The sequence below is a fragment of the Apodemus sylvaticus genome, chromosome 4, assembly GCF_947179515.1.
Source record: "Apodemus sylvaticus chromosome 4, mApoSyl1.1, whole genome shotgun sequence".
Classification (NCBI taxonomy): Eukaryota; Metazoa; Chordata; class Mammalia; order Rodentia; family Muridae; genus Apodemus; species Apodemus sylvaticus.
Window position 1 is genome coordinate 159,516,518 of NC_067475.1, and position 24,871 is coordinate 159,541,388.

Sequence of the window (24,871 nt, forward strand, 5' to 3'; positions counted from 1 at the left end):
GTCATACAACACATTCTGATAATTTTCCCTTCCTCCACACCTTTCCCCTCTTCTCTCTCATATACATACACACACACACACACACACACACAGACTCACACACAAACATACATACATACACACACATACACACAAACAAATATACACACACACTCACACACACACACTTCCACACATACATATATACACACTCACACACACAAACATACATAAACACACACTCACACACACACACGTACACACAAACATACATATACACACACACTCACACAGAAACATACATACACACACACATACACACACACAAACATACACACACACTCACATACAAACATACATATATGCACACACACTCAGACACACACATACATTTACACACACAAACATACATACACACACACATTCACACACATACATATACACACTTTCCCCTTCTCTCACATTTGGTTTCACTCCATTTCTTTCTCTCATTCGAAAAGAACAGGCTTCTAAAAGATAACAACATAATATATCAAAGTGAGATACACTAGGAGAAAATGAAAACCATTATAGTAATGTCAGACAATGAAAGCTAACAGAAAGCCAAAGAGCCCCAACACAAGGCAAAAGAATCAGAGACATTTTCCTAGTACATATTCCAGGTATATACACAGGATCTTTATAGAGTCATGTAGGCCTTGTGATTCCTTCTTAAGTTTTGGTGAGTTATTGGAGTTTTGTCCATTCATTTTAGATGGTTTTGCTCTCCTGGTCTTCCATGCTCTTTGGCTCCCTCACACCCTGAGTAGAAAAGCAGTCTTCAAAGTCTTTATTACAGAATTTGAACACTAAAATATTCATTACTTTTGAATATATTCAAAATATGTATTGATAAATTTTGTAATATGGGAATTGACAGATTGAGGTAAATGACCAAAGTATCCATTATGTAAGATTTCGGTATTTCAGTACGTTAATGGTGATTGTGATTATACAGATTTTTTTCCGCTGTACTTAAATTTGATTCCACTTACTCCCTTAGAAAAAGCACTTAACCAAAAGATTAGGAAAAGTAGTTATCTTCAAGCATTATTTCTCTATCAGCAATTATATATTTGAATATAATTCACTGTCCTGTACTGACAGAATCAGAGTGTTCCTCTTGAGCAATGTGAAGTAAATTGAGGATATTTATTCCATGGTAAGTCATGAAGTTATGAAAACAGAAACAGTTCTGCACGTTTGTCTGAACACAATTAAAAGTGGAGCCATGTGAGAATTCTGAATGCTTATGAGAACGCCCCAGGAAAACACGATGTAAATCTTGTAGACTCAGTTTCTTCAAACACAGAATTGTATGGGGAATGGTTTTCGTGCTCCACCCAGGGATAGTGGATAGGTGTGAATTCATCAGCTGTTGTTTTTAATGTGACTCTATGGAAATTTATGTTTTTGCCATGTGTGGCTGGTCCCTGTAACTGAACTCTTTCTTCCTGTAATCCTATTTCTTTTTCTTTTTCTTTTTTCTTTCTTCCCCTGCCCCTTCCACCATGCAACTTCATGTCTGCTAGGTTAGGTGCTTCATCTCCCATTGGAGCCAGCAAAGTAGCCCAGCAAGAACACAGCCCACATATAGGCAACAGATTCTAATATAGTCCCTATTCCAGTTATGTGTGACTCACATGAAGACCAAGCTGCACGTCTGCTGTATATGGGTAGGAAGGCCTGGGTCCAGCTCCTGTCTGTTCTTTGTTTGGTGGTTCAGTGGGATATGGTTCTGAGAGCCCTAAATGTTCAGGTTACTTGACTCTTCTGGTCTTCCTGTTGAGTTCCTATCCCTCCCTCACATCTTCCTCCTCCTCCTCCTCCTCCTCCTCCTCCTCCTCCTCCTGCTCCTCCTCCTCCTCCTCCTCTTGCTCCTCCTCCTCCTCTTGCTCCTCCTCCTCCTCCTCCTTCTTCTTCTTATTTTACTTCTTTTCTCTTCTTTCTTCTTTCTTCTTTTTTCTTCTTCTTTCTTCTTCTTCGTCTTTCTGCTTTCTTCTTCTGTCTTCTTCTTTCTTCTTTCTGCTTCTTTCTTCTTCTTTCTTCTTCTTTCTTCTTCTTTCTTCTTCTTTTTTCTTCTTTCTTCTTCTTTGTCTATCTTCTTTCTTCTTATTTCTTCTACTTTCTGCTTCTTTCTTCTTCTTTCTTCTTTCTTCTTCTTCTTCTCTCTCCTCCCTCTCTCCCCCTCTCTCTTTCTGCATTCCGCTCCCTCCCTCCCTCTGTCTCCCTTTTACTTCCTCTCTTTTTGTCTCCCTTTCTCTCTCTTACTCTCTCTTGTTCTCTCTTACTCTCTCTCACACACACATAGCTTAACATTTTACATTATAGTTAGCATATATCATTTTAATTGCTTGACGATGACTGATTAAATACACATAATTTTCCTTTTTGTTTGTTTCCTTGTATTTCTTTTTGTGATCATCTCGAGTTGCAAAATGCCTATGTATAATCACAGAAAATTTAAAAAAATGAGGCAGAAAATAAGAAACTGGCAATAAAGAAGATATTCTGCTTAAAAATAGCAAGTTGCCATGAAGCTATTTATTGTCATCTATTAATCTGTGGCATACTGGTCAGTTTAATGAATGGTTGTGTTTTGATTCTTTCTTGTAGTTTGTTAGTCCTCATATCATCATCATCATCATCATCATCATCATTATTTAATCATGTTTTTTAGAGTTCAGATTTATTTCCCTCCTGCTCCAACCTCTGACTGTTCCACATCCCATACCTCCTCCTTGCCCCATATCCAAGAGTGAGATGCCTCCAACATCCACCCCACAATACCTCCAAACTCCCTGGGCCCTCATGTCTCTTGAGGGTTAGGTGCACCTTCTCTGACTGAGTCCAGACCTGGTAGTCCTCTACTGTATATGTACTGAGGGCCTCATATCAGCTGGGTGTATGCTGCCTGGTTGGTGGCTCAGGATCTTAGAGATTTCTGGGGTCCATGTTAGTTGAGACTAAAGGTCTTCCTATAGGTTTCTCCTCCTCCTCCTCCTCCTCCTCCTCCTCCTCCTCCTCCTCCTCCTCAGTTTCTTCCATACATAATGAGGTGTTGGTGTTGGGTGAGGAGAACAGGCCTGAGACCCTGAGGGCCAGCAAATAGAATAGAAACAGGCAACCCTGGGAGGTTGGAAGTTGAGGAGAAGCTCTAGAATGTACCAGAGACCTGAGAGGTGAAAGACTCTCAGGACTAAAAGGGAGAAAACTTAAATTAGTCTTAGATTTTACTGACTCTACTGAATATAATGAATTAACCCTTTCTATATGATTTGTCTGAAAACAGATTCTCCAAAATAAGAAAGAGATACCTGTGAAAGTATGAAAAGCATACAGAACATCATGTAGACACGTAATAATCAAAGATTATATGTGCAGAGAAACAAAAATACTAAAAGCTTTGAAGAAAAATGAAAAAAGTCTCATATAAAGGCTGACTGATTAGTACAAATTAGTACTAATGCCATTAGTATATAAATGCCTGACTTTTAAATAAATATTCTATGTCTATGTTGGCAAACAAACAAACAACCAACCGAACCTAAACAGATTCCAGTTTAGTCTACAATACCAAGCAAAAGTATCATTCATATCAATGAAAAAAAAGAGAAACATTATACAGTATAATCACTATTAAGCCATTTCTTTTCAGCAATCTAGTTCTACAAAAGAGCCATCAGTCTGAAGATAAGGTATATATTTGAGATGATATAAATGATAAATAACCCTGTACTCCTTCATCATAGGAGGGGGACAAGTACATGGCTACAACAAAACAACAGAAACACATACATCCTACTCTTTATAATGCTATACATTAATGTCATAATGTTAATACATAACGCTTACACAAAGAAAATTACAAGGAGTAACCATTTATAAGAAAATGGACCCCATCATTCTCCTGCATTCAAGAAACATACTTGTTTTAGATACACTTGCACACAATTCTTTAGGATGCAGTTGCATTTACTTCCTTGTATAGGATTCAGGCCCAAATTATTTTTTCACATACATCAGTGTTGTCTTGTTTGCATAATGTTTTTGTGGTCCTATCAGTGAGACTTTATGTGAGAGGCTAAGGGAACATGTCAGAGGACAGGGATGAAAGTGGGTTAGAGAGTCACTTCTGTAATATGTTTCTGCTAGTAACATCAGAAAATGGTTTATAAATTTTATCAGGTTGAAAAATGATAAAATCAAAATAATATTTTAGGAGAGTAATTTTTCCTATATTGATCTTACTAATTAATGTGCATATGAGTAACTTCATTATCTAATATCTGCATCAATTTATTTAAGATAATTTTTATTCATATCTGTCTTTCACTTCTTGATTAGGCTTATAAAAGAAGATACTTTATAACTTTCAAGGTTATTGTGAATGGTGGTATTTCCCTGATTTGCTTCTCAGTAAGTTTGTAATTTTTACAAAGAAGGAATATTCATTTTATGTGTTAGTTCTATATGCTGCTATTTGTTGTGTTTAAAAGCTATATGAGATTTCTTGTGGCAGTTTTAGGTACATTTATATTTACTAATCTTCAATAAAAGATAATTTGACTTCTTCATTTACAATTTGTAATCCCTTGTTCTCCTTCAGTTGTAATATTAAGTTTGAAAGATGGCAAGTACTGTTTAAAACAAGAGTCTCTTTTGTATGATCAAAGATGAGTACAGTCATCATTTGTTACCATAAAAGATTACAAGAAACTAGATGATGGACAGAGGATACTGGAAGGAAATGCTGGGTGGTGCAATGATAATCACCATTGTAGAAACACTGCAAACCTGTTTCTGTTGTAGATACTGGTAAACACATTCTTTAACTCAGTGTGGTATGCCATTTAATAGGTAAACATGTTTTTATTACTAGGAATTTCAGCTCTTCACATTAAAGACTATAGTTGATTAAGGCTAATTAAAACATAGAAAGTAGAAAATCAAAGTAGCTGAAAGGAAGGAATTGAATATTTTATTTACATTATATTTTTTATATTATATAGGAAAAAACATTTGTCGGAGTGAAATTGTGTGACTTGGTCAAGTCAAGGGACCTGCATGGGACAATCCTAGAGACAAATAACAAGGCATAAATGGTTGAACTTGAGAAGGCTCTAGAGAATAACTTTTTTTTCTGAGAAACCAAATGAAAGACCCCAAACTAAGTTCAATTGTGAGGTAAAGAAAATAAATTTAAGTCTAATTAAAGGCTTCTTGGATACTACTGACATGTAAGTACCACTTACTGCACCTATTCTGATACCTAGCTGTACTGGTTATTGTCATACTTCATAGTTGTTGCAAATGAGTACAATTGTCAATTGCTTCCCTAACATTTCGACTTACCTACTGTTTTATGTGCCAAAAACTAATCTTGAATGTAGAGGCTTCTAAGTCATATCCCAGTAGAATTGGTTGAATTCACAGATAGCCCTGGCAGATTTCCTTGGCAGCAAGCACTCAATCCCTCATCACTGAGAGAAAGCCAGGGGCTACCTCAAACATTGGTATTTTGGGGAAAATCTTGTGAAATACTTTAACAATAGGAAGGGTATCACTCAACAGGATCAACATCATGGCTTGGGATAGAAATTTAGTCAGATTTATGGAGCTAGTGAGGCCATGTAATTGAAAATTTATCACACTAATTTACTAGATCAGCTCCATTCCTTTCTGTAGATGTCTAGATAATTTTTTAAATTATGTATTTTTTTTTTACATTCCATATTTCATCCCCCTAACCCCATCTACTCTCAGACTTTTCCACATCCCATTCCTCCTCCACACCCTTCTGTCTGCAAGTGCATGACCACATCCCTGACCATACCTAACCTCTAAACACTGTGTGGCCTTCTATCTCTTGAGGTTTAGGTGCGTCATCTGTGAATGAACACAGACCTGACAGTCCTCTCTTGTACTTGTGTTGGGGGCCTCGTATCAGCTGGTGTGTGCTGCTTGTTTGGTTGTCCAATGATTGAGAGCTCTGAGAGGTCCAGATTAATTGAGAATTCTGGTCCTCCTGCAGGATCTCTCTCCTTAGGTGCTTTCAGCCTTCCCTAATTCAACAACAGGGGTCAGCTCCTTCTGTCCATTAGTTGTGTGCAAATATCTGTATCTGACTCTTTCAGGTGCTTGTTGGATATTTCAGAGGGTAGTCATGATAGTTTCCTTATTGTGAATTCTCCATAGTCTCAAAAATAGTGTCAGCCCTTAGGGCGTCCCCTTGAGCTAGATTCCATGTAGGGCCTATCCCTGGACCTTCTTTTTCTCAGCCTCCTCTCTATGTCCATTCCTGCAATTCTTTCAGACAGGAACATTAATGGGTCAGAGTTGTGACTGTGGGGATGCCTGACCACTTTTCCCACATTTGATGCCCTGTCTTTCTTCCTGCTGGAGGTGGGCTCTATATTTTCCCTGTCCCTACTGTTGGGCAATTTATTTAAGGATGGTTCCTTTGAGACCCGAGAGTCTCTCACTTCCAGGTCCCCCCAACCTCCTATCTTCCAAGGTTGCCTGTTTCTATTCTTTCTGCTGGCCCTCAGGGCTTCAGTCATTTTTCCTCTCCCAGTAGCAAATCAAGTTAGCCTCTTCCCCCACTCCTCCAGCCTTCTCCTCTTTCCCTCCCAGGTGTGCACCATCCTCCCTAGTTGTGATTTTTTTCTCCTTTCCAAGTGGGACGGAGGTGTCCTCACTTGTGCACTTCAGGTTCTTGACCTTTTTGAGTTCTGTGGACTGTATCGGGTATTACGAACTTTTTGGTTGCTAATATCCACTTGTAAGTGAGTACATTCCATGTATATCCTTTTTAGTCTGAATTGCCTCACTCAGAAATTTTCTAACTCTGCCCATTTGCCTGCAAATTCAGGATATGCTCATGTTAACAGATGAGTAGTATCCCATTGTATAAATGAACCACCTATTCTGTTTCCATTCTTCTATTCTGGGACATCTTGGTTGTTTCCAGCTTCTGGTTTATCCTAATCAAGGCTGCTGTGAGCTAAGAGGAATATGTGCCCCTATGCAGTAGTGGGGCATCTTTTGGATATATTCCCAAGAGTGATATTGCAGGGTCTTCATGTACATCTATTTCCATTTTTCTGAGGAATCTCTAGAATGACTTCCACAATGGTTGTACCACTTTGCCATCCCACCAACAATACAGGAGTGTTCCTCTTTCTGCATATCCTTGCCAACATTTGTTGTCAGCTGAGGTTTTGAGGTTAATCATTCTGATTGGTGTAAGGTGGAATCTCAGAGATATTTGGATTTGCCTTTCTCTAATCACTGAGGACTTTGAATATTCATTTATTCTTAAAATTGTATTCCCCTCTAATTTTACTATGTGTGATGATTAATGCTGATCATTAATGGAATTTTATTTAGAACTATCTCTGACAAAGGATTCTGGGCATGACTCTGAGGTTGTAATTCATGTCACTATTTTCTGTCTATACTTAACTAACCGATATGTGCAAACCAATGATATAAATGGTATCTGCTACACTTTTCATAGTTCCTGGTATGTTTAAAAAGGAAGAAGGTCATTGAACATGAACATTCCTCATCCTCTGTTTCTCAACTTGGCGAATGACTTCACTAGCTACAAACTCATGACATCAGAACTTCTGTAGGATGATATCTTGAGCCCTCAAATAATGAGCTATTTTTTCTAATGTAAATCTTTTTCTACAGTTCTTTTTCACAGAAACAGGAAAATATTTCTTTCTAAAAAGTGTTGCTATAATGCACAGGAGTAAGTCTGATTTTATTGTACTACTAAATCATTGACTCTTACTCTTGGGGAGTGTTTTATTGTGATAATATGGAAGAATCTGGTCAGATAAATTCCCAACTTTCATTAATGAGCAGTACTTACAATACCATTATTTGAAAGTAAAAAATTTACAAGTTTGAGGAAAAATTAATAAAGTGATTATAGTGGGTCTGTCACATGAATACAGGTGCCTAAGTAACAGACGTGGAGGAGAATACTAAAAATGCCATTTTCCAAATCTATGGAGAATCATAAATCAGGCACATTGGAGTGTAAGCAATGACATAATTTATTGCTATTTATTATAATAGGTAAGAATATGTAATACATAACAAAAAAGACAGTGAGTGAAACTATTTGTAACAATATGGTCAAATATAAAACTGAAGATTTTTTTGTAATTATCTCTTCTGATGTGGTTAAGAGGGAAGTAGAAGAGAACATTGAAATAGAATGACTGGCACCTTCTTCAGTCATGAGGAAGTTTCCCTTGGGGCAAGTTAGATGTTGAAGTTGATTCATTGTCCCCTGCTAAAGGAAATATAAAATTGTCATCATTAGATAGACATTCTCAGTTCACCCCACTTCAGATAAGAATAAGTTTTCACTATATTTTCTGAACTCCACACAAAGAATTACTTGAGTTCACACTGTATTTGATTTGGAATGGTATTGCATGTTAAGATTCTTCACAAACGGGTTGTAGTGGATCCATTGCAACATAATATTTACATCAAATGCTTAGCATTTTGAAAGGTTATCTCTCAAACATTTTTGTACAAGAATAGCACACCTTGTTGGCACAGAGTTTAAGATTATAGTAGGTTTAATGGATTTTAAATCAAATAATTGATTTAAAGAGAACGTTTTAAAAATAATTTCATATCAAAGATATCATACATGACTTACAGATCATGAGAGGAAAGGAAAGAAATATAGCAGGTAATATTCTGGAATTCTTACAGGGTCCAAAAAATTCCCTTGTCATACATACTATTATGTAAGTATGTACATGTGTGTATGTATACCTATGTTTATATATTCATATAATCCCATTCAATTAAGCGTTGTTTAAAAAATGTTTACAATGTTTTAATATCAATATATACTCCAAGGGTGCTCCGATATTTACAAATTTATGAAATCAGGAAATGATGTCACCCTTTCATCCATTTGATAATGAATGAAAATTTTCTTGACCTGTAGGAACTTCAGGCTGGGGAGAAGCAGAGGTAATGTTTAATTCTGCAGTGTTAGCAGTTGGGGTGTCCCACTGTGGCTATCTATTGATTGTTTGTTTGTTTTATAACAGGGGACTTACCAGCAGTATTTATTGACATCTTTTTGTCATCTGAACTCTTTTGATTATGGTCACAAATGATATGGTCCTCATCTCCAAATATATCTACATAGTTGTCAATCATGATTTGTATAATAGACATCTGTAACATCACAAGGCAAAAACAATATCCTATGTCATTTCACATAGTTTACCAAATTGAAATCAATAAAAAATTGAAATCCAAATTGGTGAGGAAAATATATTAGTCCAAGGAGACATGAACCTGGGAAATGAGGTCTCTGTCTGAAATGGAAATGCAAAGTTCTTTGAAACTCTTATACGTATTGCGAAGAATAGGGTAACTACAAAAGCAATAAAATATTTCAAAACTGATATGCAGCCAGAATATGAGAATGGAACAAATTAATGACTTCAAAGGTTTCTTGAATTGGTGATTCTTTGCAGGGTGTGGGAAGAGGTGGAGTATTGTTTTGATGGTTTGAATGGGGTGATTGTCTAATTCCAGGCATCACAATATCTGATACAATCTTTGGGTGGATTAGGTGGCTCGGCTTCCCTGGTGGAAGTATGTCATTGGTTAGAATTAAAGGTTACAGAAGCCAGGTGTCATTTGCAGTAAACTCTCTGTGCTTCATTTTTTCTGCCAAAGATGACAGCAACTAGGTCTCTGCTTCCTGTCGGTTGCCCTACCTTTCTGCAGCTCTGCTACTCTGTCATGACTTTGAAGGACTGTAACCTCTTTGGATATCTAAGTCCAAATTATGTACTTCTATAAGTTGTTTTAGTCTTGCTGGTTTATTAAAGCAATAGAAAAATTACGAAGAGAAGAAGGTGGTGAGAAGAGGGATCTTAGTTGAAAAAAAAAATGATGCCTCCACCAGATTGGGAAGTCTATGTGAAGTTGTCTTGACTAACAGTGAAATTTGAAGGGCTGAGATCTCCAGGATGGTGCCATCCTTGAGCGGTTATTGAGACAAAGAGAGATATGACATGCAGGACAGAAGGCAGAACTCCCACACAGCTTCTGCTTCAGTTCCTGCCCCTAGGTTCCGGCCATTCTTCAGTGTGGTCCTTGATATTTTTCAGTAGTTAACTGGTAACTAGAAGTATACCATGCATTCTAACATGTCCTCCACAAGTTGCTTTTCATCAGTGTTTTATCATAGCAATAGTAGCAAATAAAGACACCTTCTAAATTGAACAAGTTATTCCCTGGCCTTTCCTACACCATTGTGGGTAACACCACCATGACTTCCTTCTTCTGGACCGCATTTCTTGAAAAAAAGAACACTTGCTTTCTATCTTGTTTCCCATTTCAAAATGTATGTTCTTTGTTCATTCTCTGTGAATTTGTCTTCATGCAATTCAGTAACACTCATTTCCCAGTTTGTCCATAACTACCATTTTTCTCCAGGAAACTTCTAACCAAAATTTAAAAAAAAACAAATTAAGTCATGTTTTTAATTAAAATTAAAGTGAGGCTGCAAGGGGTTGTGAGGATTGGATTTAGAGGAGGGTACTGCAATCAGGATATAAAGTAAATAATGAAAGTAATGAAAAATATCAGTGCACACAGCTTTATAGTGAAATGAAGAGCTACAGAAAGCAACTGACTAAGGTACATATGACTGTACCTGAAATAATGCAAACATGCACTATTCTTTTATATCAAAGTAGGAGTTATTGCTAAAATATCAGAAAGTATATTATATAACATATACTCCAACACCAGAAGAATGAAATCATAGGGTATCATCAGTGACCTTTGTCAGGTATTCCCAATTCCTGGATCACTATGAAGATATTGTTCACAAAGGGAAAAATCAGATCCCCTTACCTTCTTCGAGAGGTCACTTCCAAATAATGAGTTCCTGCCACTCTGATCCCACAGTACATGAGGGGCTATGCGGACAGATAACATGTAGGTGTCTAGGTTATTCCTGGTAGACATTTTAATTTGTAATAGCACACAGATGAGCTGTTTAAGGAGGTCATAGTTTTCTTGTGGCATCTTCAGTAGAATACTATACATAGAAAAAGGATAAATTCACTGTTGATTGTCTGACAAATAATGTTACAAAACTCTGAATACAAAGATATATCAGGATAAAAGATATATAGACCAGCACATAGTATAATCAGAATTTAAAGAAGTAAGAAAATACACAGAAGTATTGCCTAAAATATTTTCTGCAAATTTATTTTCTTTATAGAATTGTGAGAAACTTTAAAAATTCTGTATGAATTTCTTTGTTCTACACATATAACTGCTACCCATCAAACTCAGAGGAAGGTGTCAGGTTTCTTGTAAATAGAATGAATAAAGCTTGTTGCATGTCATGTATGTTCTGTGTATTCAAATAGTGTTGTTAAACAGTGAGTCATCTTTCCAGGCACCACAGGACACATTGAATATCTCAGGTAGAATGAATCCATTTAACACTCTAGTGACACTCTGGAACACAAGGAGCAGAAAGCATACTAATGACCCTAGGCATTGCAGGTATAAAACCTTCTTATATATGTAAGACAGGGATGCTGGTGCCATGATAGAAATGGGAGCTCAAAGCTTCTGTTTCCTACGAAATCATTCTGTGAACTATCGTACAGGAAAATGATTCAAAGAAGACGCAGCTATACTTGACCCAGACTGCTCTAGGTAGGTATAGTTGAGAAAGATGTACTCAGCACTAACTTCATGTTCTAATCAATGATATATATTTAACACATGTAATATTCACAATGCCATTGTTATTTTAGTATGTAAATAACCCACAGATACTATGTTTTATACTTACATACTTCTTTTGTCTCACACAGGAGCTCAAAGCAATACTCTTGGCTGACCTGCAAAAAACTGTAGCAGGCTGTCTTCCAAACCATGACAGTTATAATCTAGAAGACTCTTAAGTGATAGAATTACAGAATTAGTACTAATCTCTTTTTTGAAAAATGCACCTGTTTTTAACATGACTATACATGTCTGAGCAAAGGAAACCTCTTGTCATGGGAATTCATGCCAGTCTATAATCCTTTATGTACAAAGCTATGAACATTCAAATTGCATTCATTCTAAGTGTGTGCATTTCCCCAAGTGTTTACTCTATCATTACCTTTTTATAGCCAAAATTTTTCCAATCAGAGATTTTTCATCAACGACACTAAGCCAATCTTCATATAAATCTGAAGAAAGCAAGCTTCCTTGTATATTTCTAAGAAAATCCTTTTTAATGAAAAAAACACAAGAAAATTATAATGACCAATGTAGATTAAACGTTGTAGAATGTATTTGAGAAAATTTTTGTTTAAAAATAGTTTATTCCAGTAATTCTCAACTTCTGTGTCACAATCCTTTGAGTGTCACATGTCCTGCATATCAGGAATAACATGCAATATATATTATAAGTGAAAACAATACCAAATTTTATGTATGAAATAACAGCAAAATGATGTAATGGTTATGGGTTATCACAGCATGATGAAATAGAACTATGAAGGTGAAAATCACTGCTCGAGACCCCAATTCCTTAAGAGATTCCCAGCCTGTCCCCAACCACAAACTTGGCTCCAAACTAGAAACTATAGGCAGGAGCCTATGTGTTCTTAGCTAAGGCTAGAATCAAAGATGCAGCATCATCTGGCTGCAATATCAGTGAAATAACCCTACTGAGTGTTCTAAATGCCATTCCTGGCTTCCAGTGAACACTACTACATGCAATCAGAGATAAGCACTCCAACTCATAGGCTGAAGCTCTGTCTGCCTCAAAGAAGGCCAGCTGCTCTGTGGGAGATCCACACAAGAGCCTATCATAACTGCTCTCTGAAAGACTTCACCCACCAGCTGATTAAAACAGATAAAGAAACCCACAGGCAAACATTGGATGGAGCTCTGGACCACTTATGAAAGAGTTGGGAAAAGGATTCAGGGCCCTGGTGGAGATAAGGACTCAACAGGAAGACCAACACGGACAACTAACATGGCCCATTGGAAGCTATCAACGACTGACCACCAACCAAAAAGCATAAAGAAGCTGCATCAGGTCATATTGCACATATGTAGCAAATGTGCATCTCAGTCTCAATGTGTGTGCCCCAACATGTGGAACAGGGCCTATTCTTAAGCTCTTGATAATCTGTGGAAACCCTTTAGCAATTGGCCTCAGTAGGAGAAGATATAGCAATCCTGAAGAGTGTTGATCTGACAGGCTGCCAAGGATAAACCAAGGGACACTATCCTTCTTAGAGAAGAAGGGAAGAGACACTGTGAAGTTTGACCAAGTAGGAGGCAGCATTCAAACTCTAAAATGAATGGAGAAATAAATAAATAAATAAATAAATAAATAAATAAATAAATAAATAGGTAATAATCCTAATAATAACAGTTAAGAAAAGAAAAAAGAATGACTAAATATTAAATAAACAACAAAATAAATAAAGAAAATCCCAAGTGCTCTTCCTGAAAAGAAGCAACAATTAAAAAATGGCAGGGCCAGGAAATACCTCATTCTTTTTGTATAATGGGGTCAATGTGTCCTTTCAGTTCACAGAATTTAAAGATGTAATATATATGTACACCTCTGCATATAGGCTCACCTTGAATGTTGATAATTTTATAATTGAACATCCTGTTTACCATGTGAGGTCATACAGTTTCACTTCTATTCCTTAAACCATGGAAATACTCAACTATTTAAATTACTTGTAAGCAGCAGCTTGATTGAGGACAGAAAAGTGTCTTTATTCATGAAAAATGACAATTAACTCTCATGTTGTACCAAGGATAGAAAATCAGCGAAATGGAAGATTCCCGGGTGTTCCTGTACCTTTAAATTGCTATGAATATGCATGGACACCTCCAGTTACTGGTTTTCACTTTCCTCCCCATGATATGGTCCCAGGATTCTGGCAATGAGAGCCAGACACATTTGACAATCTCGTGTGACAATCTCGGGGGATCATTTGGTACCATTGCATAATGTTATTAACCATGCCTACTCACAAAGCATTGTATTTTCTCTTGATGTCTAGGGCCAAACCTTCACAGTATACTGAGAGTAAAACTCAGATCATGGCCAAAATAAAAGTAAAAGGAAAACAATGATATTTGCTCCAGAGTTACTGCTGCTCACTGGTAAGTTGGGCATGGTAGACTATTTAGACTATTGTTATTTATGATGAATAGTTTTTTGTTAAGTATGATTTAAGATATATATATTTTGTAACATGCAATATTACCACTATTATTTCTTGTCCTATTAATTCACATGGTACAGTCATAGAGTTAAAATCAGTGAGAACATTTGTAATGCCAAAAAAATAGGCCTTTTGATATATAAGGAAGTTAACTTCCAACAGGAGGTGTTCAGCTGGGTCTTCAGGATGAATCTTTGAGCTTGTGAGAATTTACCTACCATGAATCTTGTCTAGAGGTCATGTGTCCATAGTTCAAAAAAAAAACCTCTCATCATCAAGTAATCTCAAGGACAGAAAGCTCATATGCATCTCTAGAGTGATGCTGAATATTGGTGATATAAAATACTTCCTTACCTTTAAAACGGAAGATATTGTAATCACAGATTGTTCATGCCAGTCAATGTCTTGACCAGTGTAAATTTTATCTCTCAGGGACCAATGTGATTTTCCTGGTAGGTATCGGAATATTTGGTCAGTATTTTGGCCCCTTCTCTCAATGATAGACAGCATATCCTGTGTGGGATAAGGACAAGCTTCTATTATTACATATCCAAACAGCTGAAGCACAAATGTGTCTTTGAAGGTAAGCAGAGTCATGGCAATTAAGGATGCATAGCTATAACTGAAAGGAAGGAAGAAGACATTTTACATTTTTCTTTTTAGCTTTCAAATGTATTTTATTCCCTAATCGATGATTCGAAATTTGAAACATCAAGGTTTCTTGGATTTAGATAATCCTCAAGGTTGAATCACTCCTCTATTCACCAAAGCATTTGGGTAAATGTTGCTCTCTTACCTTTGATTTTCTTCTTTGTATATCTTTCTCCAGAATGACATGCTATGTTATTATGGTGATAGTTTTCTTTCAGAGAGCAAATCAATATTTTACTTTCTGTCTGTCATAGCCTATATTATGAATCATAATATCTGTGTTCCTAAGAAAGCTTTCTTTTTTTTTTCACTATCATACTGATACTTTTATTTCCTTCATCTGTGAGATCTTATATTCTAGTAACTACATCTATAGATGTTGTCGCATCAAAGAACCCAAGCAAATTTCTTTTGTTCTTTCATGGTTTCACTCTGTACAAATGATGACCATACACAGGTTTACTCCACATTTTCTCACGTTTCAATTGATTACATGATTACAATCATTGTTGAGAGTAGAATATGCTCTAAAATACCTAAGGAATGGGCAGTAATTCTCATGTATCTAACATGATGGTTCACATGCACAATAAATTCCAGGTACTCACAGTGTTAAAATAGATGAACAGTGAATTAATATTTCCAAAAGGAAATATTTAAAATAGGATATGCTATTATTATTAGGTGGCTATTTAATAGAGTTTAGTAGAATAAAAAGATCAATATATAGAAAAGATAATGTGTATATCTAATACATTGATAATAACAAATAAAGGTATATTGATAATTTTAATCATAAGATTGAGTAGACTCAGAGGCAATGATATTAAGGTAGATGCTAGAGTACTATAGAATCATAAGTCAGCTGCAAATGTTGATAGTTGGAAATCAGGAAGGCACTTCCAAGTATCTATTTCATCCAACAAGCTGATGGCTTTGGGTCTTTTCTGAAATCTGTGAAAATGATGGGAATACTATCTTTTCTCTTACCTTTCATTGTTCTGTTCTTTAAATAAGAAAGCTCAAACTTCAGTGGGATTTATATCTCTATTAAAAGGATCTTACCCTCAGGAAAAGGTTATCTACATGTTCATCCATTTGATGAAATAATTTACTTAAAACAAAGGTTCCCAGGAATTATGTGACGTAGGACTGCTGTACAAACCCAAAGTGAAACTCACAAGTATGGGAGATGGCAGCATCCTGTCCAGGCAAGAAATTGGTGGAAAAGAGCGAAATCCTTGTTTTTTTATTGGAGCAGGAGCAGTTTTAGAAATTGCTTGCCGGGTTGTATCTACATTGCCTTCTCCTTTCTCTGAATCAAAAAAGAAGGGAAATCATGATTTGTCATAATTTATCTCACTGAGCCCTTGCATGCCCCTGACATTTCATAGCCTGTATGCCTTATGCATCACCACAAATAAACAGAAAATAACTAATCAGTATTATAATATTTATAATAATGGAATTGCTTCACAAGGCATTGGATATCTTGGTGCATATGGCCCATATTCTGAAATAGAAAGAAATTTCTGTATTTGCCTTGAAAGCTATGCATATAAGTAATAGAGTTAAGCAATGAAATTGTACCAATTTTTTAGTACACCTCTATGACTTTCTCACTGAACAACCATGGCTGACTATAAATTAAGAGCAGTATCTGCACTTCAGAACACAACTTGCCTGACTCCATTGCTATTACTGGTCCTGGCCTACACCTTCCCCGAACTGAGACCTCTAATCTGAGATCACAGTGTCTATGCCTCCCATATGGGTATATTAGGCCATATTTTCAGACTTGTATAAGAGAAAACCATAGTGGCACATGCCTCTATACCCAGATCTCAGAAGATGAGCCTAGTGGTTTTCTGTGAGTTTGAGGTCAGCCTGGTCTACAAAGGAAGTTTAAGGATAGCCAGACCTTTAATGTAGAAAAAACACAATTTGGTATTGAATTTCTGTTCTATGTATTATACACATCTAAATTAATATTCTATATATCAAAGAAAGTGAGAAATCCTAAATCAACTATATAATCTCACTTCTGGGATATTTACCTCTTACATAAATTCAGGACCAGGGGAAAGAGGTACAAAATTTGGAGACAATTTCTAACAATATTAAATTATAACACACAGTTCAATTGTCCCTTCACTTGGTTTATCAAATTCTTTCTTGTTGTTTGTTATAATTCACAGTTTTGGTGCTAAATGATTCTAACCTATGGTAGTAGAATATGTATACACACCTATATTGCCCTCATGAAGAGGAGGAGCCACAGGAGTAATTGCTGGTGCGTCATGGCCTGGGCTGTATGTTTTCCCACTGGGGCAGGTGTTGATTCCATGTTCTGTTTCCTTTCCTTTGTTGATAATAGATGGAGAATTATGGGCACATGAGGTATTTGTACTAGTTGGACTAAAAAACGATGTTTCATACCATACTGCAACAACATCAAGTCCAAAGAGTTCGGGAGAATTTGATATCAAAAATGTTACGAGAGAAATCTGCAATAAAACATGGCAAACAAAGAGGGTTTCTGTCACTTTGCATGGTTACAAATTACATTTTACTAAAGAGTCTAAAATTGGAGGCTAAAATTATTTACTTCAAAATTCTGAGCAAACATTAGTTTTAATACAATACAGGAGCTGGATTCTTGTTAGACATTTAAAAGATGATTGTGAGATCAGATATTCAACTGTGATCCTGACAGTCCAATATTATATAAGAGGATGATTTCCAGTTTTCTCCCTGAGATGGCCAGAATGTTATACATATTGTCCAGATGATTAACTGTCCTTGACTTTCGCACATTCATAGCTGTGCATATTTGGAAGGATGCTTAAAGAAAGGCACAACTAAGGAGGGAAGAAGACATCTGGATGTGGTCATTTGAGTAGGGTACCATCCTATTCAATGTTCCCATGGGCTAACTAAAATGCAAGAGACAGGCAAACCCAACTGAGCAGTAGTTTCACATGTCTCTGGTGGCTCAGTGAAGATGATAGGGTAACAGTGTGCTCCTCAGGTTTATTATTTTGGGAGGTAATGAAATACTGCCTATATAGAAGAAGTTGGAGAATAATGGATCTCCAATGGCAGGTTCTTTGGAACCCTATATTTTTCCTTCTGATATTTGATCCTATATAATGTGAACAATATTTTGCAGTTAGGCTGTCTTAGAATATAAACCTTTCAGGTCCAAGGTCAGCTGGTCAATTAATAATGATTCAGAGACTCAAGAACTGAGAGTCAAAATAAATATTTGATCCAAATACTGTAGAAATATTGATATTTTATTATAGTTTAGGAAGTCAGGTCCAATGTAAATGTGGACTCTATACTTTCTCTAAACCAATCATAACCAGGAACAAGAGCCCAAGGTTACATTTAATTACACTAACCAAAAGTCATGAAAACCATATCTGATAAAAAAATCCAACATATATTGCTTTGTTGAGGTAAAAATATTGAAAAGAAGTAGAATTTCACTCATTTGACACTAAGAATGTCAGTCTTGATTGCTGCACCTTGTACACGTGATTTTTTTCAATCATTTCACAGCATGTTGGCACACTGGGTTAGTTTAAGGTTATTCTAAATCACAAACGACAGAAGACTGAGTCATTGAGCTCAAATATTCATTTATATTCTACTTACATAAAATACACCAATGATTCTTCCTCTATAGAAGAAAACCATTCTAAGGTGTACTTATTTTACAGAATAAAACAAAACCAAATGCAAAACAATCATCATCAACAACAGAATAACCAGACTCTCAGAATAATCCTGCATTCCTGCCTTAGTGTAATGTCTTATCAAAGCTAGGCATAGAATTCAAGTCTAATTACCTTTTCAGTGATATAATTTGCCAGGACCTTATTGCGGTAGGTAGGCATCCATAAAATGTAGGGAGCTATCTCAGCCGAGAGATTTTGAGCTGACATTAGATTAAAAGAAGCATTTTTTGAAATTTCGTGTAAAATCCTAAAGAGTTGGCCCAATAGAGCAGCATTTGGCGCTGGAAGATTGTCTAGGAGACTGAAGAAAGAGACAGTTATTTCAAAATGTTAACTCGATTTGAAACTCTGTAGAAAGGGGACAAAGTAATTGTATCTTATGTATGGACATCCCTGAATAAAATGAAAGTAAAAATGTATAGTTCAATTATTGCTTGGAATGTTTCCCCAGATACATTCAGTGCAGTGGGAATACAAATTTAACTGGAATAAAAAGCTGACAATCGTAAACATGATCCACTGTGACTCACAGTCACACTTCTGTTTGAAAATGTCTTCCATGCTTGTGAGCAATTGAAATGCTTTTCAGTCTGTCAGGATATTTAGCGAAATTTTCTGGAATATCGAATCTCTAATGTTTATAAGCAAATATCACATTTATTTTGTTGAAGTTTTTCAAACGTTTCACCAGGCATTACCTCCGCACTGCTGTCAGTTTTTCTTTGTGGTTGGCCTTTTGCGGAACTGCAAGCCACTTGTCATATAACTGGGCAGTCATCAGACTGCCTTTAATACGTCGTAGAAACTCCTTATGAAGAGAGAAAAATATTTTGCAGAAAAATAAATTAAGGAGATTACACAAAACACACAACTCTAAAATTTAGTTTAGTTCCAACTTTCTTCACAGCTCCTCAACTTTCCCCAGGTAGAATGTTGACTGAAAAGTAGGACCATTATGTTTTGTCCATCAAAATTGGAAAACCAAGAGTAGATTTTCAGAATGTCTTGGATTGCCAAAAAATCTCTTCTTAGATCAAGTGCCTGTACTGAACATCTGAACAAACTAGCATATCTAAGAGATCAATACCTCAGGACAAATACCATTTTTTAAATGAGATATACAGTTATGGTAACAACAACAAAGACAACCATATTCGGTTATTATCTAATTTATGAAGTGCAGAAAATCATGTCTATTACTGTAAGCATGGGATCCCATAAGGTCATGGCTCTTAGAGAAGGTCCTTTCAAGGTTCTCTAAAGAAGCATTATTCTCAACTCTCTTCTAAATATTTAAGCTAAATTTTAAAGATGATGTAGGCCTTACCCATAAAACAATGAAGGTTCTCTCAGCAATGAATGGAGACTATTACATAAAAGCACAGGTATTCAAGGTACAGTGAACAAAATATCCTGTGGCTCCAAGCCCCCTGCGTACATATTACATACAAACTCCTGAAACTTGGGCCCAAATATTAGATTTAAGAATTGGAAATATTGTACAACAGAGGATCAGGTAATCTGCTTTTAGACTGGGCCTCCTAGACATGTTGGGGAGGCTTTAAAATTGAAAGTCCAACAGTGATGCTTACCACAACAATTTCTGATCAAAATATCATTCATGTTATTAACACTAACTGGCAATGAGTAAATCTTATGAAGACAAACTTCACAGAAATAGTTAATATACTAGCAAAGATAATGGACTTATCAGGTTGGTTGAACATATTTACAGAGTCATTATTGTCTATATAATAAGAATCAATGATAAGTGATCATGTGTTTTCCTAGAAGTGGGAGATTGACAGGAAACAAATTCAGAACAAGGGAAAGGAAGGAGTGAAATGAGGTAATTGAATTTTAATTTTAATACTAAAAGAAAAATTGTCATTTTGTGGTGCTGAAGGTATGGTAGATTTCTTGATCCTGAGATACTACTTGGTCTATGTAGCAAAGAGATACTTGAAGGAATCACATACACAATACTGGGGAAGAGAAATCTGCCTCTGAGGGAATAAAAGGATAGTGTGACAGAGAATGAAGCACACTGTTAGTCAAATGTATCTGACTAGGCATTCATACTAGGTGACACTGATATGCATGTATGAAGTCACCCTCCTTTCATGGCCACATGAAAAAAATCAAATGAAATGTACATAGTTACCTTTCATTATTGCTCATTCTGACTGGATTTTGCGTCCCTATTCCTTATGTCATGAATAGCACAGGAAAGTTTCAGTTCCAGATTTGTCTTCTAGAGAGCTACTATCACACAAGGGAATGCATGATGCAGGAAACTACTTATGTAGACTCAGAAGAATCCTGAGGGTGAATGAGCCAAGGACTTTCCCTACCTTCAGGATCCAGGCCACGTCATGAAGCGAGTAATTTTTTATATCGACCACTTCCCCATTATCCAATTTGTCTTTTAGAGTATTACACGATGTCTCATTGGGAGATTTGGCAAAGATGCTTTGTGTGGTGGGGCCTTTTTCTCTTAATCGGTACAGTATGTCCTGAGAGGAAGAAAGGGAAATATCAGACACTCATCGTGCAGCACAGAGCACTGTTTGCTCATGAGAAGCAGACCAATGGTGTGCACAGGTACAGTGCAAAGGCTGGCACGGACAAGGACGACTGCAATCTGGTATTGACTCTCAATTTTACTTATACAAACCCCACCCTAATATTAACTCTGAAAGATGAGGCAAGATTTATTTCTTATCAGATTTTCTTAGGAGAGCCAGAAATGAGCCATGTGAGACCTACCAGAATTCCTTGGGGCCATTTTCCATTGGGACAAATGCAACTCAGTTGTTTGCCAAATAGTTGTCCTGTCTTTTTAACTTTTGGGTCAGTACACATTTGGTCCCGGTGGGGCACAGAGGCCCTATGGAAGCAAGATGTCATCAATGGTCTTTTTGTCTTACGAGGTCTTTCCTTTTCATCTAAGGACAAGATGATATCATTACCTAGAATAGTGTAATTTATATGGCTCTTTTCAAAAGCCAAATTTCTATTGCATAATATCCCTGAAGTGTCTGTATATCCTTCTTCCCTATACTCTGTACTGTTACTAATTTGTGAGATATCTCTAAGACATGATCTAGTGTTCTCTATGACATGAACCAATGGGGATTCTCATAAGATGATGGTAAATTGCACTGCATCCTAACATAAATGGTATCTAATTGAACAAGTTCTCTTAACCATGTACAAGCAAGTGCTTAACAAGTCATATCTGTTTTTCAGTCACCCTCACTTTTATTCACATCAATCTGTTTTCTATTGTCTTCAAATGTCATTGTGAAGCTCTTTTCATTCTTAGATTTTTTTGTTGAGCTCTTAAAAGAATCATTTTTAAATTACTCTCTTCAGCAGTATTTTCCCTTCATCAGAATTGAATAAATAAAGCAATATTGTCTCTATAATCAAGCTTAGTCTTGATATCAGAATATAGAGATATCAAGCTGGAACTGGGTCATTGTTCTGATTTGGTTTGTTTTCTGCACTGCCCCTCGCCAAGCAAGAAAATGAGAAGAAGCACTGATGTTTTATGCCAACATGAAGTGAGAACTGAGATGGTACTTGAAGCAAGATGGAAGACTCACTTTGCTGCTGGATTCTAGCTGAGTTTCGGGGCTTTAAGATAAATTGGCGTTCCTCATCCGTGTTGAAGTCTTTCACAAATAACCCAGGCAAGATGGGAAAAGCTGTGGAAATTTTTGACTTCCATCTACCCAAGTTAATTTGAAGGTGATTCATTAAAACTTTATGTGGACACTCATAGCCTATGAGAAGTAAATGAGAATGTGAATTGACACTAATGATTTTGATCAACCTTTCAAATAGAATTCAGCGTGCATATCTCTATCTTACGTCTCATTCTTTTTCAGGACAATGTAGAATGTACATCTTAAGCATTAAGAGACTTACATAGATATTATGATAAGGTAAGGTTGTATAAAAGGAGAACTCTAAAATCAAGGAGAAAAATTTCAACTTATCACATTATTTATACCCATTGGAGAACTTTGTATGGAAGACTTTTTCTATGATCTACTTTAACAGTATTAAGACATGTCTGTTTGAGTCTTATATAGAGATTTTTTTACAGCATAACAAATGCCTATTACATGTCTAGTTTGTCAATCATTTAAAAAATTTCCCTGTACATATATATATATATGTAAATTATGGTTTGTTGTCTAGCACTCTCTAAGTAATTCTATTAGGCCTATCAATTAGTTCTCTGTAAAATATTTTTTCTCATGATTATGACCACATTTATATAGTCCATTTCTCTTCACAGTATGAGGACAGTGAAGTGGAATGGCCTGCCATTGCTTCCTCCCATTGCTGTTCACCTTAACAATGTTCAGGCTGATGCTGTAAGAAACACATGAGCCGTTTTGAACACACCACAACTATTTAATACTCTAGTTGTGGACATCGACCTGGAAGAATGTAGACTAATGATGAGGCAGTTTGAAGTTGTATGAAGCAGACAATTTTTGCAGCACTTGAGAAAATTTATAATCTGAGGGTCAAAAAGAGTCACCAGAACAAAGGGTACAATCTCAAAGCTGGATGAGAAAAAACATCATTCTCCATGGAGGTATATGAACAACAACAGTTGAAGTCAATTCTTTCCTATCTGCTACACCTAGGGAAGGCACCAACACACATTCAATGAACAATTCAGTGTTTTCAAGGAAACTGCGGTCTCATGACTTCTTTCTTGAATGTGTGTGAAGATTTCTGAAAAGCAGTAAGAATAATACCTTTCTCACATCAGCATTCTTAGAGTATTCCAACCAACAGTGACTCGGGGACAGAACAACAAACACGAAATTACAATTAAATCCAGGTGCTTGATGTGCTCTCCCTTGTTTTCAGGTATTTCTTCTCTAAAGAGATCTTAGAGAGTATGTGCTTTGTTGTGCATGTGGTTTACTATGAAGTGTACAACCTTGGCTTCATCCCTTTCTGATGAATCACCAATGTGATTAAAGTCTTGATTTGCCTTTTCTTCTGACACAGATAGAATGTCAGTGCTACAGTCCGAGCAAGATTTATAGCAACACTAGGATGAAAAGACTCCAGATCCTTCCAAAGTTAATCTGGAAAAATCTAGGTATGACAGATACATGTGTATGGCCTGTATGTTGAAATACACATTCAAATTTAGGCTAATGAAATACCAAGAGAATTGAGTTCTTGGACTTTCTTGAACATCCATGACATACAAAGCTCTTCCAAATGCTAAAACTATAATACTATCAAGTTGACACATTTCACTCCATACATTCATTTGAAATTCTGCCACTCTACATTTGTCTTTTCTCTGACCAAGAACTGCTATTGTGTCAGCCTTATAAAAAGACAAAATTGTCCCATGCCTGTATTTTCAGCACTCATTTGATTGAAACCATAAGATTGAGAGTTCCTGAATTCTTAGACTCAATAGCAATACTCCGTTGCATAAAGGAAAATAAAGTCAAATATGTGTGTTGAGTTTCTGCTGCTTATTAGCTAGTGTATTCCAACCCTGAAATTAAATATTGAAATAAATATTTCAATTTAGTAGTCCAGTTTCTGTTTTCCCAAAATAATCAAAATATCCCCATGGAGTATTTTCATGATACCTGGAAAATTTTGGATAACCATGTTCCCTGATCTCTAAAAGACATTGTTACTGTAACTTGTGTGAAGGTCACATTCTGCATTAGAACCTTACCTGTTTCTTAGCTTTTAAAAAATCACCCTTGCAAGTGCACTTGATGATCTCAGAATTTTAAATCTTATCCAAATGCTTCTGATCATTTTATTACTATTATTTATTTGACAATAATTTAGTTACTGAGAATTATTTTAAAGGCAATAGAAGGAATAGCAGGTGATTCAGTCATGAAGTATCCAATCATCTGAATATGATCCCTCATTTAGTGGCTAAATTGCTGATCATAATGAGATATGAACTGCATATTTCACTCAGTCTCTGGACTCACTGAGTCTCTGGACTCAGAGATATGGTTACATTTACAATTTTCATTAGCAAAACAATCTTCATACTTTAGAATAAACAAAACATTTTTTGTTTTTGTTTTTGTTTTTTGAGCTCACTGTTATTAAAATGATCTCAAGAGAGAGTACAGGACAGATGCTTCCACTCAG

The 24,871-nt window shown here is 36.2% G+C and overlaps 1 protein-coding gene across 1 annotated transcript in view; it reads right to left on the reverse strand.

The window, feature by feature from the left end:
• LOC127683760 (rho GTPase-activating protein 20-like) overlaps nt 1-24,871 on the reverse strand; it is a 43,724-nt gene that overhangs the window by 3,015 nt on the left and 15,838 nt on the right. Inside the window, exons 7-16 of the mRNA XM_052180985.1 lie at nt 22,306-22,485; nt 21,464-21,642; nt 21,049-21,210; nt 19,393-19,502; nt 18,806-18,995; nt 17,197-17,455; nt 16,130-16,263; nt 14,652-14,810; nt 10,942-11,115; nt 9,123-9,243 (exon numbers count right to left, since the gene is read on the reverse strand). Of these exons, the coding sequence (XP_052036945.1) occupies nt 9,123-9,243; nt 10,942-11,115; nt 14,652-14,810; nt 16,130-16,263; nt 17,197-17,455; nt 18,806-18,995; nt 19,393-19,502; nt 21,049-21,210; nt 21,464-21,642; nt 22,306-22,485 (1,668 nt within the window). The remainder of the gene's footprint in view (nt 1-9,122; nt 9,244-10,941; nt 11,116-14,651; nt 14,811-16,129; nt 16,264-17,196; nt 17,456-18,805; nt 18,996-19,392; nt 19,503-21,048; nt 21,211-21,463; nt 21,643-22,305; nt 22,486-24,871) is intronic.